The sequence below is a fragment of the Pristiophorus japonicus genome, chromosome 5 (assembly GCF_044704955.1).
Source record: "Pristiophorus japonicus isolate sPriJap1 chromosome 5, sPriJap1.hap1, whole genome shotgun sequence".
Taxonomy (NCBI): domain Eukaryota; kingdom Metazoa; phylum Chordata; class Chondrichthyes; family Pristiophoridae; genus Pristiophorus; species Pristiophorus japonicus.
The window spans coordinates 163,698,311-163,717,942 of record NC_091981.1 but is presented as its reverse complement, the minus strand read 5'-3'; the positions used below and the strand labels follow the sequence as shown (position 1 = coordinate 163,717,942).

Below are 19,632 nucleotides of genomic sequence, written 5' to 3'. Positions count from 1 at the left end.
AGCCAGAGGAAAGTGAAGTATACCTTTTTATAATCTGCTGTAACTAAGTCGATCCGTAGGATAGTTGATGACTGCTGATAGATGTGCATGTGTGTGTGTGTTTAACTATTCCAAATTGTTTTTAAAAAATTGGTCTTGCTGTCAATTTAATACCAGAGATTTAGAAATCCTACAAATGGGGGGCTCGTCTGGGATCTGGCAAGACAGTTTTTGATGATTCTTTTGAACAATTGGAAATTTCGGGAGTTGCGATTCTAACCAGTGTTGCTAAGTATAAACTATAAACGGTTAAACGGATCAGGAGAAGGAGCAGTCGTCTCGATAGTTGGAACTGTTTAAGTGGGGACCCACCAGTAGTTAAATTCAAAAGACACAGGATGAGGGGATCGGTCATGAACAGAAAGTCAACAAAAATAAATGTTGAGATAGTTTATCAGTAGAAGTTGTCAAAAAAACTATCCGTAAAGGACATAGAAGAGTTACAGGCACAGGCGCCGTACTTCCGTAAGGGCCAACACGCGTCCTTTGGGGAGCTCGTGGCATTTATCCAGGAGAAAGCAGATTAAGGAGAGCCAAGGCCAAAACGGGCAAACGGTCTCTTGGCATTCAGCACATTTTATTGTGCCCAGAGAGATGAGGAATTAATGAGGCAGGACGCCAAAGTGATCCAGGATTTAAAAGAATTGCAAGTAAAAGAAATTCAACTAAAAGAGAGATTATAAAGCAACAAAAGGAAGAAAGCCTCCAACTTGTGAAGCAGTTAAAAGAGGAATAAATATGGCATTTAAGACAAGAAATTGGTCAATTAAATCACAGTATTAAGCAATTAGAAAGAGGGGCCGAACAGGCAGCTTCATTGCTACAACAACAAAGCCTCTCAAACTTAAATGCCACAGCAGCTGTTGTTGAAGCAAATGAAAACAAATTAAGAGTTAAAAATATATAAATTGGAAAACTTGGGGTTCCAGCAAGAGATAGAAGATGCTAGGGGGCATTAAGGGAAGTAATTAGGAAGCCACATAGGGAGGCAGACCACTCCCAGTGCCAACTAGAAATAATGAGGCTAAAAATGTAAGTTAGGGGAGAGCAGGCCCTGGTATCCGCAGTAACATGGGGAGCCATAACAGAGACAGCAGAAGGGGACAAGGGGGAGACAGATTGGGAAGAGGAAGGCAGTCAGTATAATCCCCAGGGTGGTGGTGTAGGATGGGATAGCTTGGAGACACAAGAGCCAATCGTAGCCGTAGTAACCACTTCTTTACGACGTAATAGGCACGGTCACATCACCAGTAACCATACTGACTCACGGCCCATATCTAGTGCTGATGCCACGGCGTGTAGCCACGTCTTGAGGCTCATTAATGATGGGGACGACCCACTGGAAGTTAATAGGTGGGCAAATTTCAGAAGGGGTCACCCCGAGTTGGGAGAGAGAGACTCAACACGAGACCTCCAGCCTGACACAGTGGCCGATGCACTCATGACCGAGATCCTAAACCATTTAGGGATCTAAAACTTGAACTTAGTGGCTCTGCTTAATCAGACCAAGCAGCACCCAGAAGAGACCCCTAGAGCCTTCAGTAATCACCTGTACGATATCTATCAATGTACTCAGAACCAGGCACCCACAAATGCTACAGCAGGAAAGAATCAGGAACAAGTTAAATCGATGTTCTTGATCCAACTCCACTCTTCAGTTAAAACCACCCTGGGCATAGCCACAAGGCCCACAAATCAGTGGACGGATATAGAGACCAGCGCTCAAATAGTCTGGGAGATGGTAAAAGACCAGTTAAAGGTGAAGTCACCACCCACTGCAAATAAACCAGTGTCAGCGGTGGAGGGATCTCGAAACTACCCCTTTAAGGGACAGTGCTTTAATTGTAAGAAGGTAGGCCACCTAGCAAAAGATTGCAGCAGACCCAGACCGGCACCGAACCATGATGCAACGCAGATACCTCCCGAGGGACAAACCCAAACCCTCTGGGATGGAACAACAATTGACTCAGTTAGTAACCCTTCTAAAGAAGGACGAATCCAAGCCCTCTGGGACAGATCAATGATTGGACCAGTTGATAACCCTCATACAAACCCAAATTGCCACGGGGAGGATGCAAAATCATTTACCGGTGCACACAATTGCCGATGCACACTCATTTGAGAGACCTATTCAACGATCGATTCTATGACAGGGTTCGGCCCCCAAAGATTGGTCGGAAGTGGGGTTCCAATGTGATGACAGCGGGAGACCAATAGTCCTTGTTGTCTTAAAAGGGGGCAGTCAGCAGATTATGCTTATCGATACTGGCTCAGCTGTTACCATCATCCACACCCCATACCATGAACGCCATGCAGCGGCGGGCAAGGGTTGCATGACCCTTAAAGGGTTTAATGGTGATACAACCACCGTGTATACAGGGAAGGCCGCTGAACTTCAGTTGGGAGGCCTCACCTGTAAGGTCCCAGATCTATGCTGATGACCACCCCTGACGGAAGGGGAATTGTAGGGGCTGATGTGTTGGATCAGTAAGGCGCGGTGATAGATTATAATCAGGGCTGTGTTTGGATGGGATTGAGAGAGATGGCAGGAGTGACAGAAATTTCAGATGCTCACTCGGTTTTTGCGATTAAAAAGCCATCTTAGTATGACCCTCCGGGGAGTGAAAATGAAGCTGTGGCAAAGCTAATTCAGGAACACCTAGCGGTGTTTGCCACATGTAAGCATGACTGTGGAAAAATGGCAGGTGAAGAATCTATTGAGGGACCGCCCCATTCACTCACTAAACAGTACCCCATCCCAAGGGAGAGTCACCCTTACACCCGAGACACCATAAAATCCCTAGTCGAGCAGGGTGTTCTTAGGACAGGCACTTTCACGACCAATTCACCCAGCCTGATAGCAGCTGGCGACTGACTATTGATTACAGAAAGTTAAATTCTGTAACACCAGCCTGCTCACCGGTAGTGAGAGAAACTACCACCATATTATCTCAAATTCCTGCTGGTCAAAGTACTTCTTGACCCTCGACATCGCCAATGGATTCTGGAGTATTCCTGTTAAGAGGGAAGTTACCAGTACAAATTTGCGTTCACATTTGAAGACCAGAGCTTCACCTGGACATGCCTGCCTCAGGGGTTCCACAATGCCCCCACGATATTCCACAAAAGAATGGCTGCAATTTTAGAAAATAAGAACATAAGAATTAGGAACAGGAGTAGGCCATCTAGCCCCTCGAGCCTGCTCCGCCACTCAACAAGATCATGGCTGATCTGGCCGTGGACTCAGCTCCACTTACCCACTCGCTCCCCATAACCCTTAATTCCCTTATTGGTTAAAAATCTATCTATCTGTGATTTGAATACATTCAATGAGCTAGCCTCAACTGCTTCCCTGGGCAGAGAATTCCAGAGATTCAAAACCCTCTAGGAGAAGAAATTCCTTCTCAACTCGGTTCTAAATTGGCTCCCGCGTATTTTGAGGCTGTGCCCCCTAGTTCTAGTCTCCCCGACCAGTGGAAACAACCTCTCTGCCTCGATCTTGTCTATCCCTTTCATTATTTTAAATGTTTCTATAAGATCAACCCTCATCCTTCTGAACTCCTGAGGCAGGCATGTCCAGGTGAAGCTCTGGTCTTCAAATGTGAACGCAAATTTGTACTGGTAACTTCCCTCTTAACAGGAATACTCCAGAATCCATTGGCGATGTCGAGGGTCAAGAAGTCTACTCAATCTATCATAAGATAACCCCCTCATCTCCGGAATCAGTCTAGTGAATCGTCTCTGTACCCCCTCCAAAGCTAGTATATCCTTCCTTAAGTAAGGTGTCCAAAACTGCACGCAGTACTCCAGGTGCAGCCTCACCAATACCCTGTTGCAGCAGGACCTCCCTGCTTTTGTACTCCATCCCTCTCGCAATGAAGGCCAACATTCCATTCGCCTTCCTGATTACCTGCTGCACCTGCAAACTAACTTTTTGGGATTCATGCACAAGGACCCCCAGGTCCCTCTGCACCGCAGCATGTTGTAATTTCTCCCCATTCAAATAATATTCCCTTTTACTGTTTTTTTTTTCCCCCAAGGTGGAAAATACTTTTTCCACCCTACCTGCTTGCTGAGGTACGTAGACGACCTACTGATGGCAACAGACAACATGGAGGAGCATCTGTCCCTTTTGCACGAATGTTTGACATTGTTGGCTCAGGCAGGACTAAAGTGAATCTCCATAAGCCTCAATTAGTAAAAGAACGGGTCACCTTTCTAGGAGTGCCCATCTCTCCAGAGGGATCATCCCCCAACTCTCAAGGTGGGGATAATACAGCGACTGCCATTACCCACTTCCAAAACAGTCCTACGATCATTCTTGGGTTTGGTAGGGTGCCAAAGGAACTTTATCCCAGGCGTTGCATAGTGTGCAAAGCCCCTGTATGATTTAATAAAATTGCAGGGTGATGACATACGCCCGGCATGTACTGATGCTCACACCCAGTCCATGGCTAAATTAAAAACTGCAGTGATACAGGCCGCATGTCTGACCCTCCCAATGCCTGTCCCCAACCAGGCCTCGGACCACCTACCACCAAGGGCACTACTCAGCGCCGGGCCTGCGACCAACATCTCGCCGTAGACAACAAGGCCCATATAGCAGTGCCTGGTCTCCAGTCGTCTTGGACCCCCTTGCCACTGGATCAAGACCTTGCTCAGCTAAGCCCATGTGGTAGCTGGTGTGCAACAACCACCCCACGTGAAAAGAACTCACGCACAGGCATCTTCCACTCCGTTAGCATGAAGTTCTGGAACGTCAGAACCCTCAGACAACCCGAACAGCAACAGGCCGGAACGCCGCACCGCCATAGTTGCCCGGTAACTTAGACACTTTGATATCGACATCACTGTCCTAAGCGAGACCCGGGGGGCAGGGGAAGGCCAACTCAAGGTACAAGGTGGAGGTTACACCACCTTCTGGAAATGAAAACCAGAGGCAGAATGCTGCCTCCATGAAGTCAGCTTCGCCATTAAAAACGAGCTGGTTGACCGACTCAAAGACTCCCCCTGCGGGGCTAACGAATGCCGCATGACTCTTCGACTCACCCTATCCCGGAACCAGTGCGCCACAGTCATCAGGGCTTATGCCCCAACACTCGATGCTGATGAGGCTAGAGGGTTTTTACTCTAACCTCGAAAAATCCCTGTCCTGCATTCCCGTGGGCGACAAACTGATCCTCCTTGGTGACTTCAACGCCAGGGTTGGCAAGGACACAGACCTCTGGAATGGCGTGATAGGCAGAGAGGGAGTAGGGAAAGCCAACTCCAGCGGTACCCTACTCCTGACAAAATGTCTAGAGCACAAACTTGTCATCACCAACACCTTGTTCCGCCAGAGGGACAAATACAAGGCATCGTGGCAACACCCTTGCTCCAAGCACTGGCACCTGCTCGACTATGTCATCATCCAAGCCAGGAACCGCAAGGATGCGCGCATCACCCGTGCCATGACGTGAGCCGACGACTGCTGGACGGACCACCGTCTAATCCGATCCATTATCGACATCAACATAGCTCCAAAGTGAGGAGGCAGCAGAAGCAGTGCCACAAAAAAGTCAATGCCAGAGCACTTAAGGACCCAGTTACGAGAGCCCTATACAGCCAGCGCCTCACAGCTAACCTGGCGTGCCTTGATGACCCCGATATGCAGAATGCCCACAGTGCTTGGTCTGGCCTCCGGGCCTCCATAACCAGTGCTTGCAAAGAGACGCTCGGTCACTCAACCAGGAAACACCAGAACTGGTTTGATGAGAATGATCAGGAGATCCAAGAGCTAATAGATCGCAAGCGCAGGGCATTTCTGAGCATTAAACAACAACCCAACGCGGGAGCAGCAAAGCAGCATTACAGACGGCTCAAGGCTGAGGTCAAACAAAAAACCCAGGACTTAAAGAAGGTGGTGGATGGAGAAAGCACAGGAGATACAGCAGCTGGCCGACAGCCATGATGTACGAGGATTCTTCATCGCAGTCAAGGCCACCTACGGGCCAAACGCCCAAGGCCCCACCCCATTGCTAGCCAAGAATTGGGAAACACTCATCAAGGACACCAAGGCAGTCAGCGCCCGCTGGAAGGAGCACTTCGAAGATCTCCTCAATAGAGACTCTGCCTTTGACTTGAGTATTCTCGACTCCATCCCGCAGCATGCTACCCACCACCACCTCAGTAAGCCCCCAACACTGCACGAGGTAAAAAAAAGCCATAAGACAGCTTAAAAACAAGGCTACGTGTGCGGATGGAATCCCTGCTGAGGCACTGAAGTATGGTGGAGAGGCACTGCTGGCGCGTACACATGACCTCATCTCTCTCATCTGGAGGGAGGAGAGCATGCCAGGGGATCTCAGAGATGCAGTAATCGTGACCATCTTTCAAAGGGGACAAGTCCGACTGCGGCAACTACAGAGGAATCTCCCTATCAGCCACAGGGAAAGTCGTCGCTAGAGTCCTCCTCAATCATCATCTTCCGTGGCCGAGGAACTCCTCCCGGAGTCAGTGCGGATTTCGTCCCCTATGGGACACAATGGACATGATTTTTGCAGCGTGACAGCTACAGGAAAAATGCAAGAAACAGCGCCAGCCCTTATACATGGCCTTCTTTGACCTTACAAAGGCCTTTTACACTGTCAACCGCGAAGGTCTATAGAGCGTCCTCCTCCGTTTCGGATGCCCCCAAAAGTTCGTCACCATCCTCCGCCTGCTCCATGACGACATGCAGGCCGTGATCCTTACCAATGGATCCAGCACAGACCCAATGCACTTCCGGACCGGGATCAAACAGGGCTGGGTCATCGCCCCAACCCTCTTCTCAATCTTTCTTGCCGCCATGCTCCACCTCACAGTCAACAAGCTCCCCACTGGAGTGGACCTAAACTACAGAACCAGTGGGAACCTGTTCAACCTGCGCCGTCTCCGGGCCAAGTCCAAGACCACGCAAATTCTGTTGTCGAGCTGCAGTACGTGGACGATGCCTGCGTCTGCGCACATACAGAGGCTGAACTCCAGGACATAGTCGACGTATTTACTGAGGCGTACGAAAGCATGGGCTTTACACTAAACATCCGTAAGACAAAGGTCCTCCACCAGCCTGTCCGCACTGCACATCACTGCCCCCCAATCATCAAGATCCACGGCGCGGCCCTGGACATCGTGGACCACTTCCCATATCTCGGGAGCCTTCCATCAACAAGAGCAGACATCGACGACAAGATCCAACACCGCCTCCAGTGCAGCCTTTGGCTGCCTGAGGAAAAAGTGTGTTTGAAGACCAGGCCCTCAAAACTGCCACCAAGCTCATGGTCTACAGGGCTGTGGTAATACCCGCTCTACTGTATGTCAGAAACATGGACCATGTACAGTAGACACCTCAAGTCGCTGGAAAAATACCAACGTTGTCTCCGCAAGATCCTACAAATCCCCTGGGAGGATAGACGCATCATCATCAGCGTCCTCGTCCAGGCTAACATCTCCAGCATTGAAGCACTGACCACACTCGATCAGCTCCGCTGGGCAGGCCACATTGTTCGCATGCCAGATATGAGACTCCCAAAGCAAGCGCTCTACTCGGAGCTCCTTCACGGCAAACGAGCCAAAGGTGGGCAGCGGAAACATTACAAGGACACCCTCAAAGCCTCCCTGATAAAGTGCGACATCCTCACTGACACCTGGGAGTCCCTGGCCAAAGACCGCCCTAAGTGGAGGAAGTGCATCCGGGAGAGCGCTGAGCACGTCGAGTCTGAACGCCGAGAGCATGCAGAAATCAAGCGCAGGCAGCGGAAAGAGTGCGCGGAAAACCAGTCCCACCCAACCCGTCCCTCAACGAATATCTGTGGCTCTCGTATTGGACTGTTCAGCCACAAAAGAACTCACTTCAGGACTGGAAGCAAATCTTCCTCGATTCCGAGGGACTGCCTTTGATGATGATGATGATGATGGTCAGATCCGTCCTGATCCCACGCAGTCCTTCCATTTGGAGATTGGGGCCACAGAACAAAGCCTCACTGCAGTTTTGTGCCAAACGCGAGCTGATCGACCACAGCCCATTGCATATGCATGTCGAATCCTGCAGGGGGCAGTAAAGATGTATACCACGTGCGAGCATCACCTACTGGCCGTCTTCTGGTCAGTACATCACTTTACCTTTATTACTGGGTTACAGGCTACAATCCTGCACAGCGGACACACACCTCAAACTACTGATGAAACCTAGAGATTCGCTAGTTTCCTCACAGCGCCTCAGCAACTTGACATTGGAATTTATGGAAAGAGACATTGATACAATTTCCAAACCCACCACATTGCTGCCACAATTTCTGAGGGGGACCCGCATGAATGTCCGTTACCCCTGATTAACTTTGAGACCCATCCTGTGCAGCAAGAGCCCATTCAGGGTGCCCCAGATGTCTATATCGATGGGTCCTCAGATCACATTGAAGGATCCCCTCACACCGGGTATGCTGTGGTATTGCCAGAAAGAACCATCCAGCGAAGATGCAACAGACAGTCTTCACAATATGCAGAAATCGTCGCACTTCTAACTGCTGTGAAGGAAACCTCAGATAGACCCGTGTATATTTGGTCCGATAGTGTCTATGCTGTAAACACCATGCTCTCCTTGCCCCATACCACAAAAATGACTATCGTACAATAAACGGTAAGGCCCTGGTCCATGGGCCCTGGTTACGCCTGCTCTGGTCATACCTTAAACAGCAATCCCAGCCCTGCTTCATAGGAAAGGTAGCAGCCCATAGAAAAGGGGGTCCACATAGTGAGGGAAATTCCAGAGCAGACAGAGCAGCCAAGGACGCTGTGATTGATGGGGAGATGGAGGATATAGTTGTTGAGCCCTGCAATGCTGTTAGCAACGCCTCCCCAACAGATCACCTAGATTTAAAATCCCTGTAGCAGCAATACTGGTCATATGCTGCTGTAAGTGCCTGGCACGAGGAAGGCAGACCCCTTCCTCAACAAACAGCCTGGGCTCCCAACACCATACTAGCCACTGCCCTGACTCAGATGAGCAGTTGCTGATGTTCAAAAGAAAGCCAAACGTCTGCCCGGTGATGTGTGTTCCACCAGAGGTGGGGGGGGGGTCAGGAACTGCTCTCCCTCTTTCACTCCCACCCCACAGCAGGGCACTATTTGGCCTTGGTAACCTTCTATAAGGTAGCATCCACAGCTTGGTGGTCTTCCATGAGGGAAACCACCAACCAATATGTGGTACGATGCCTACCGTGCCTGCAACACAATCCTCCCGCATGCACTAACCGAGCCTTGCTTCAAAGCCCCACCTCAAGGGCCATGGACTCTCCTCCAGATAGACTTCATTGGACCACTTCCACAGGCGCAAGGCAATTTTCAGCATGCCCTAGTGGATCAATTCACTAAATGGATCGAAGCATTCCCCTGCCTCTCCAACACTGCAATCACAGCAGCCAAAACACTGTTGAATCATGTGTTTTGTGGGTGGGGAGTACCAGTACAAGTGGACAGCGATCAAGGTTCACACTTTACCGGTAAAATTTTTACCCACCTGCAGGAAATGTTGGGGATAAAACACAAATTACATATTGCTCACCACCCCCAATCATCCGGAGGGGTCGAAAGGGGGAACAGGACCCTCAAGTTAATGTTAAAAAAATTGTGCGCGGACCACCTCACTCAATGGGCTAACATGCTGCCAATGTGCTTAATGGCAATGAGGTCCACACCTCACAGAACAACAGGGGTCTCCCTATATCAGGCCATGATGGGAAGGCTCATGAGAACACCAGGCCAGCTAACACTAAAAGGGATGTGTCCCCTGACAATGAAAACATGTAGTTCCAAGTGGCTGGAACAAGTGGTAGATCACACCGATCAGATCAATCGATTTGTGGCTACCAAATTGGGGAAGTCAAGAAGACAAATTAAAAAGGTACTTTGACAAGAAAGTACGTCCCTTTGAATATGAGGTGGGATACTCGGTAATGATTCCAAATTATGGGAAAAAGAAGCTGCCTTTGAGCCCAGGTGGTAGGGACCACATACAATTATAGACCGATTGAACCCCGCGGTTTATTTGATTCAGTTACCGGGGGAAAAGGGCGTTTACAAGAAGTGGTTTCACATTAATCAGTTAAAAACTGCCAAAGAGTAAATACTGCACTGATCTTGTTTCCCACAGACCATGTTACGGATCCTCACGATTGTCAGGACGATACTGGTTACGACCGAAGCCAAGGGAAGATGGAGAAATGGGAGCTGCAGCATGACTCACGAACATCATCAATCATCAATGTGCTTTGAGAAGCGGCGGTGCACTGAAGATACAGGTAGGGGAGAGTCTCCGCTGGAGATATGATTAAACTATTGTAAATCCCCTACGTGTGGCATACACCTTACGAGGTGGGGACCGAGTCAGGCCATGCACTTTTCTCTCCAAGTTTAAAACTCATTATACAGCGGTCATCCATCTCACAGAAACATTAACAGCAGAGCTATTATAACCCTCTCAATGTTTATGATATGTGAGCCCTGAGTAGATAAATCATATGAGGAGTCAATAAGGATATTTCCCCCTCAAGGTGGGGAGTTTGTAAGAATAAAAGTGTTTAGTAATGACAAAATTGATTCTGTATACATATAAATGTTAAAAGTGTAGATTATATGAAAAGACAGTTTTGAAAGAGATAAAATGGAAGCTCACAGACGTCCAGCATGTTCTAGTTGTGTATTGTCTTCTGGCTGGACAGAGCTTAAAGGAACAAAGGAAAGCCATTGACCTAATCAAGGTACGATACCGGGTCCTCCAGACAGACACGTGTGAGGAGAGCCAATAAGGAACTGCCCTGGAACCAAGACTCAATCCTGGGACTTTGAGATATAAAAACACAAGCACAAAGATTGCTCGCTCACTCTTCTCTCCTGAGCACACGGTAAACCGTCCTCTCAAGACCAGCCCAAATAGCAGGCTGTGTGCTCAGCCAGCCAGCCAGAGTAAAGTGAAGTATAGCGTTTTATAATCTGTTGTAACTAATTCAATCCGTAGAATAGCTGACGACTGCTGACAGACGTGCATGTGTGTGTGTTTAATAAATTATTGCAAATTGTTTTAAAAGAATCAGTCTTGCTGTCAATTTAATGCCAGAGATTTAGAAATCTTACATAGTCAAGGACTAAAAAAAGACAAAAATAAGTGATACTCACCAGCCCCGAATCTGAATAGCAGATTGCTGCACCCTGTTCATCCCTGGTGCATCACCCAGTGCAGACCCCTCTACTAAACTTGCCTCTAAAGATTGCGTAGTGTCAGTATCAGAGGTGGTGCCTGTGGGTGAGAGATGCACTGACGTGGTGCTTTGTTTCTGCTCCTCTTCTCCTTCCTCTCTGTGGGGCAGGCGGCTCATCTGGTTGCTGATTATCTGAACGCATAAAGGCACAAAACTCGCATTAAGGTGAGGGCAGAGGGCAGGAATGGAGCAAGGAATGCAGACGCCATTAGGAGCTGGAAAGTGATAAAGGCTTGTGGTGTGAGGGGAACGTGGGATGAGAAAAGAAGGGGATGAAGATACCATTGTTGCCCCCAATGGAGTCGACATCGCCGACTGCCACGGTGCCCACCACCTGCTACCCAGTGAGTTGCACCACTCTCTTCTCAAGGTCTGAGAGCTGCTGGAGACGTGCATCACTCCCGCCTGTTCTCTGCTGCTCCCGCCTGTTGTGGGCCAGCTTGGCCTGCAAAAGAAGCAAATGCGTGAGAGTTAGAGTCTAACTATTTCTTTGGGAGATATGCCTGCCGTCGGTTAATAGCTGTGATTGTCGGCAAGATATGGATGAGAGTTTGAGTAGGTCCAGATGTTTGGTGGATGAATGGAGGGAGGTGTGGTGCTTTGCGAAATGTGTAGAGACTGAGGTTCATATGCTGGCATGTAGGACCTGTTGAAGCATGTACTCACCCTGACTACCCGAGAGAGATCGTTGATTTTCTTCCGCACTGCGTCAGGCTGCGTTGCACCACACTACTGGCAGAGATCTCCTATGCCATTTCCCTCCACATGGCCCTGAAGACCTGGGGCAATGGCCTCCTTCCAGTGGCCGGGAACAGCACTTCCCTCCTTCGCTCCACTCCAGCCACCAATGCCACGTCTGTGAAGCGACGAGCTCTCTCCCTGGGATTGGGATCAGCCATTGGCATGAGGGGATTCAGTTACTCATAGGTCGCCTTCAGAGCCAGCAATGCTGAAAATGAGCATCTGCACTATGATACAGCCTCCCCTTTATGAGCTGGAATGAGCCAGTGTGAAGGATCATTGCTGAATGCATTGCACCTGAAATTCATTAGCATTCTGCTGGTAGCGCCCTACTGAGGTAATTAGCATTTGATTTAACGCTCCACTTCCTTCCTGGGGCGCTAACACCCAATTTAAAAGTTCAGAATCATTCGTGCCTGGCGCTAAAATTTCATAATTTCAAAAGTTAGCACCCCAAACGGGGCGAAACCGAATTTCTCCCCCTTAATACAAAAAATGAATTGTAGGAAAGACAATGAAATACCAATAATTTAAACTGCTGTGAGAAATATTCCAAAGAGCTTCTGCTGATGAGAGAAAAAAATATAAAAGGTGCACCTAAAGGGATGGATGATGGGATAGATTTTAAGAATTAGTGCTTCCAGTGCAAAAGTTCATATGATAGGATTGGATGCCAAGAGATCAAGACTGGAAGTCAGCAAGCTCCACACAATTTTCTGTCCATTAGTTTTAATTTTATCTGGATATGCTGATCTCTGGGCCTGAATTCCTGCAGTGTGCCAGGAACTATAATTCATAAAATCCACGCCATATATAAATATCAAATGGTGGAGTGGGGGAGGAAAAAAATTACCTGGTCTGCCCAATACAGCCAATACCAACTTTCTTTTATGAATTGTCATTAGGCACTTTGATTATTCTGCAAGACTTTTTGTGCAAAGAAAAATATATTTTGGTGTCTATCAATTTTTAACGAGTATAACATCTATTTTAAGAAAGTACACCACCAAACATTGAAAATAAACCTAACAATATTAGGCATCACAAAGGTGCAGAGGATTGTTTTGAATTAAAATATTGCTTTTAGAAGGTACCGTGGTTTATTTTTTATCTACCAGGACATTCCATTAGTGGAATAGGTGTAATGACATTCATCTGGGAATGGCTGTACAAACACATTTATCAAGCTCTTCAGCTTAATTTACATTGTGCAGAGGACAAGCCATTCTGTTAGGCTTCTTGCCAAAAAGCAATTCTAATGGCACAGAATCAGATGCAGGTAACCAGGAATATAAAAGCAGGTACTAGAAAGGTCAGCAAAATTCTAGCCACCATCGAAGGCGGTCGATTTGATGTAAAAATCCAGAAGTAACAACTCTACTTTCCATTTCCTTTTAACATGAATACATTTTTGTTCACATCTGTAGTTTCTTACTATTTATTTTATGAACTAGTGGGTCAAAGTAAACAAATATAACTTAGTTAACAGCACACATTTTGAGAGAAATTCACTATGGATTATTACAACTAAAAGTAGTAATTGATAAAACACAATGGGTAATACCTGCCTTAAAAAGGTACAACATTTAATTTGAAAAAAATTAAACTGGCCTTTTAATTATTAGAGACCGAAGATTTAAATTAATACTTCAATGCTTTAAAAATAAATTCAATACTATTTGCTGTCATCTTGAAATAAACCCAATTGTACAACCATCAACATGGTGTCGACAGGCAGTGTATATTTGTAGTATAAAAAAAGTCCACAAGCCCAATTAGATGTTAGAGGTAGCTGTTGAAATGCATGGCTCCTCTCTTCACAGTAATTTAAATCAATATGAAAGGCAACTGCGATTAAACAGAAATAGTGTGATAAATACCATTTGATGTCTGACAAATAACCATAACATTCCAACAAACAGCAAAACTTTATTTGAATATTCAAAAAGATTTTCATTTCAGTACCAAAAAGTGCCTTTGTTCTAAATGGCTGCTCATTTTCTAACTTCAATTATCACATCACAATATTAATGCACAAAGTTAATACAAAACTGTCATTTATTAAAGTAAGCAGTCTATTTGCATTTTGATTTCACAGGTTCAGCATAGGCTGATAAATAGTACCCAATACATTATTGCCATGGAACTTCTGCATCCCAGTATGTGCAAGATATACTGGCAAATTTACAGCCTGTTGTTCATTCTTTTACATTTAAGAGTAAAGCTTAATATAATTTTACAACTAACTGCTAAGCACCACTTTTAATAACGGTAACTAACAGAACCGTACAAATGCAGATGCTTATACTTTGCACCAGAGTCCAAAGAGTGGATGGAGGTGAAAGCTGAATTCAACTGCAGCTAAAAAAACTCAAGCTGATAATTTCCCTCGTTGTGTCTTTCACCTATGCCCCCTGCCCATAAAAAGTGATAAACTGCCTCTTCTGCAGGACTCCTATCATACCACAAGTCACTATTACTTTTTATTGACTTGGAACCCTGAAGGACCTTTGTTCTTTCACCCAAACACGAGAGGCCTGTGTGTTGAACCCCTGGCCAAAGGTATACAATGACATGTACTCAAAAACACAGATTGCACCACAGAAAAGAAAGAATTTGGATTTATTATACCTTTCAAACCTCAGGATGTCCCAAAGTTTTATTGACAGAAAATGAAGTATTTTTTGAAGTGTAGTCACTGTTGTCAAGTCGGAAACACAGCAGCTAATTTTCACACAACAAAGTCCCATGACTAGCAATTAGATAAATGACCAGTTAATCTGTTTTTTTTTAGTGATGTTGATTCAGGGATATATATTGGCAATGAGGGGGAACACACTTGTTCTTTAAAATTATGCTCAAGTCTCTAGATGATGGGTCTAGTGACACAAAATGATTTTCTGGTTTATATTTACCCTGAAGGAAAAGAAGTATTACCATCCGCAAAATCACTCACGGGTCCAAAAGCTTAGTTCAAGCCCAGGCATTGATGCAACAGGATACAGGTTCAAGCCTGTAACTCCCACAATGGCAAGTTTCCAGTTCAATCAGGCAGAGAGAAAACACAATATAGTCGAAGGATTAAGTAACTGCAAGCCTACATATGTTGGCCTTACTTCCCCCTCCCCATTCTCATTCTCTAAATGAATCATTCATTTCACACATTGCTCTTACCTTTTGTCTGGTAAATACTGGCCAATTCATGAACTCAAATGCAGTTTCTATGCACTTAGTTGATAACAATATGGTGTATGCTTGAATACTCTATACAAGTCTACACAGTCCATAGTTCACCATCAGTTCATTACCCACCATGCGTCATTTTCTTGGCAATCTGCTTCTATCCAGAAGGACCACGGTCTGATTGTGAATATTGTTTGATCCAGCTTGAACCTTCCACTTTGTAACATCTTTTTTCAAATGTGACGATCGAACTTAGCCAGGTTCTTGGGCTCACTGCTGGGGATGCACCAATCATCTGCTTCACTACTACTTTTGTAATGTTTCCAAGCAGACTTATTAAAAACAGGCAATCTCTCCACTGAATCTGTAGATAAAGCCTATTAAAATAATTGTTAAAGTAAACAATTATATTCAAAGGTCTCTCCAAAATTAAAACCCTAAAAAATAATATATCACATAAGCCACTATAGTCAGTGCCCACAAGAATCCTTTTTAAAAAAAAGTCCGTAATGATGACTGAAACAAAGCAAAAAAGTTACATACTCTAAGACAGAAGTATGTCTAGTATCTTTTAAGTGATCCCTAAATTAAGATAACGGCCCACAAATTGCAGTCAGAGGCTTCCTGCGGGCGAATGCCTCCGACCACAAAATTTTTTACGAAAGTATCTGGTGGTCCCGGAAGTATGGAAACTTCTGGTCCTGGGCCTCGATGCACAGCCCGGCGCAGAGGTCCACGTATTCCATCAGCGTGTGTGCTTTGTATCGAAACACTGGGATCACGTGAGCCGGCCCAACCTATCAAAATTGAGTATTCCCATTCATAGTTACGGTGAGTTCCGTTTGTCGGAGTTACCTTAAGTATGAATGGGGATACCCCTCAAAAAATACATTAAATTAAAAAAACGCATTACATATTGAAAATTAATTGAAATGCAATTTAATTAAATATCTTACACAAAAATTCATTTTTTTGAAAAAAAAAGTTTTAACAGGACTAAAAATAAACTTATCTTAATGGTCAGGGTTTTTAAATATAAAAAAAAAAGTGATTACTGTTTATTTTTCTATTTAAAAAAAACACTTACGTTGGTAAAAGCAGGCCTCACGCCTTCTTTTAACAGGCATAAGAATTTGAAGGACATTCACTGGGCAGGAGTTGGGCAAATAGCCCAACTCTCCACCCGCGGAGGCCCTTCTCCCGGGGATGCATGCAACCTGTCAAGACAATTCTTAACAGATCACAAGTTCAGGGTTCAGGCGCATGCGCGGTGCATACCTAAACCTGGAACTTGTGCAGCCCCTACAGGTGCCCATAGAGGCCACGATTTCAGGCCCAACATTTAGGTGGTGCGCAGCTGTCACAAGAAAACTGTAGCCAAATTAGAGTGGAAAGTAATAGTTATACAGTTCTCAGAGTTTAAATAAAAATGTAAACACTTTTCTCCAAATATATTAACTGATGTCAGGCACAATCATCACATCATTCATGGGGCATGGGAGATGGGCGATCTGTGTATAGGATACATTTCCATACTCAGATCAAAATCTATTCAATAGTTTTGAACAATTTTCTTTCTTGTTAAAATCTTGGAATCAGTTTTTGTGCTCGAATGGAACATGCTACCCAGAGTCAGCATCAAGCATTCCCAGCTAGATGTAGAGTAAAACTCCCCATCTCTGCCCCCAAACCCAAAACTGCACTGATGTAGATCAGAGTATGGGTGTGCCTACTGCACCAGCATGCCACAATTAAAAGACTTGCATTTATGTAGTGCTTTTCACAACCTCAGTTTGTCCAGAAGTGCTTTAAAGCCAATTAAGTACTTTTGAAGTGTAGTCAGTATTAATGTGGGAAATGGGCAGCTGATTTGCATACACGGTCTCACAAACAGCAACAGTGATGTTGGCTGAGGGATTTATATTGGCCAGAACACCAGGGGGAATTCCTCTGCTCTTCTTCAAAATAATGCCTTGGGATCTTTTACATCCACCTGAGGGGGCAAACGGGGCTTGCTTTATCGCCTCATCCGAAATACAGCATTTCCGACAAGGAAGCACTTCCCTCAGGACTGTACTGAAGTGTCAGCTGCATTATGTGCTTCAGTCCCTGGAATGGGATTGAACCCACTATTTTCTGACTCAAGGGGGTGGTGGTAGGGAAGGGGGGAAATGTGCTACCACTGGGCCATGGCTGACTTCTTAAACTATCCTTGTTCTTGTTTAAATCAGCAACCTTGCCAATTAGTGCCAAAGTTAAGGGCAGTTTTGTGCTGAAGGACCAGTAGAAACTGGATTGAAAATACTGAAATTCATTTCACAAAAGGACCCTTACAGTCAGCAGACAGAAACAGAGGCGACTTTAACTCCATCAGTCTGTATTGAATTTATCCCAGTGTCCAGAGGTGAAAGACAAGTGTCTTACCCATTACCCCACCCAGTTCCCTATTTTCCATGTATTCAATAGGAACTTAACTTTAGGATCTTTTAACATAAAGTATACAAATGTACACAATCTGATTGACATGTATTCAACCAGCATTGTAACCCATGTATAAACTGACCTAAGTTGTAACATTCCTTAGACTCTGGATCAGTTCCTATGGAGTGAGTGGAGGGTAGCCAATGTAACCCCACTTTTTAAAAAAGGAGGGAGAAAACAGGGAATTATAGACCAGTCAGCCTGACAGCGGAGGTGGGCAAAATGATGGAATCAATTATTAAGGATGTCATAGCAGCGCATTTGGAAAGAGGTGACATGATAGGTCCAAGTCAGCATGGATTTGTGAAGGGGAAATCAAGCTTGACAAATCTTCTGGAATTTTTTGAGGATGTTTCCAGCAGAGTGGACAAGGGAGAACCAGTTGATGTGGTGTATTTGGAATTTCAGAAGGCTTTCGACAAGGTCGCACACAAGAAATTAATGTGCAAAGTTAAAGCACATGGGATTGGGGGTAGTGTGCTGACATGGATTGAGAACTGGTTGGCAGACAGGAAGCAAAGAGTAGGAGTAAATGGTTACTTTTCAGAATGGCAGGTAGTGACTAGTGGGGTACTGCAAGGTTCTGTGCTGGGGCCGCAGCTGTTGACATTGTACATTAATGATTTAGACGAGGGGAATTAAATGTAGTATCTTCAAATTTGCGGATGACACTAAGTTGGGTGGCAGTGTGAGCTGCGAGGAGGTGCTATGAGGTCGCAGAGCGACTTGGATAGGTTAGGTGAGTGGGCAAATGCATGGCAGATGAAGTATAATGTGGATAAATGTGAGGTTATCCACTTTGGTGGTAAAAACAGAGACAGACTATTATCTGAATGGTGACAGATTAGGAGAAGGGGAGGTGCAACGAGACCTGGGTGTCATGGTACATCAGTCATTGAAGGTTGGCATGCAGGTACAGCAGGCGGTTAAGAAAGCAAATGGCATGTTGGCCTTCATAGTGAGGGGATTTGAGTACAGGGGCAGGGAGGTGTTATTACAGCTGTACAGGGCCTTGGTGAGGCCACACCTGGAGTATTGTGTACAGTTTTGGTCTCCTAATTTGAGGAAGGACATTCTTGCTATTGAGGGAGTGCAGCGAAGGTTCACCAGACTGATTCCCGGGATGGCGAGACTGACATATCAAGAAAGACTGGATCAACTGGAGTTCAGAAGAATGAGAAGGGATCTCATAGAAACGTTTAAAATTCTGACGGGTTTAGACAGGTTAGATGCAGGAAGAATGTTCCCAATGTTGGGGAAGTCCAGAACCAGGAGTCACAGTCTAAGGATAAGGGGTAAGCCATTTAGGACCGAGATGAGGAGAAACCTCTTCACCCAGAGAGTGGTGAACCTGTGGAATTCTCTACCACAGAAAGTTGGTGAGGCCAATTCACTAAATATATTCAAAAACGAGTTAGATGTAGTCCTTACTACTAGGGGGATCAAGGGGTATGGCGAGAAAGCAGGAATGGGGTACTGAAGTTGCATGTTCAGCCATGAACTCATTGAATGGAGGTGCAGGCTCGAAGGGCCAAATGGCCTACTCCTGCACCTATTTTCTATATTTCTATCTATGTTTCTAGGTCCAATTTTGAAAAAAGTTTGCCACCGGATAGCGTCGCAAAGAGGTCCTCTGCTCTCAGTAGCGGGTACTGGTCTTGGAGTGACACCCGATTGATGATGGCCTTGTAATCACCACATATCCTGACCGACCAATCCACCTTGAGCACCGGCACAATCGGGCTCGCCCAGTCACTGAATTCGACTGGCGAGATGATGCCTTCCCTCAGCAGGCGGTCCAATTCACCTTCTATCTTTTCCCGCATCACGTACGGCACCACTCTGGCCTTCTGGTGTACTGGCCTGGCATCCGGGTTTATGTGAATCACGACCTTGGCCCCCATGAAAGTGCCAATGC

The 19,632-nt window shown here is 45.8% G+C and overlaps 1 protein-coding gene across 1 annotated transcript in view; it reads right to left on the bottom strand.

The window, feature by feature from the left end:
• Positions 1-15,466: 15,466 nt before the first annotated feature.
• pdk4 (pyruvate dehydrogenase kinase, isozyme 4) overlaps positions 15,467-19,632 on the bottom strand; it is a 103,102-nt gene continuing 98,936 nt past the window's right edge. The window contains 1 exon segment of the mRNA XM_070881058.1: positions 15,467-15,610. Within this exon segment, the coding sequence (XP_070737159.1) occupies positions 15,467-15,610 (144 nt within the window).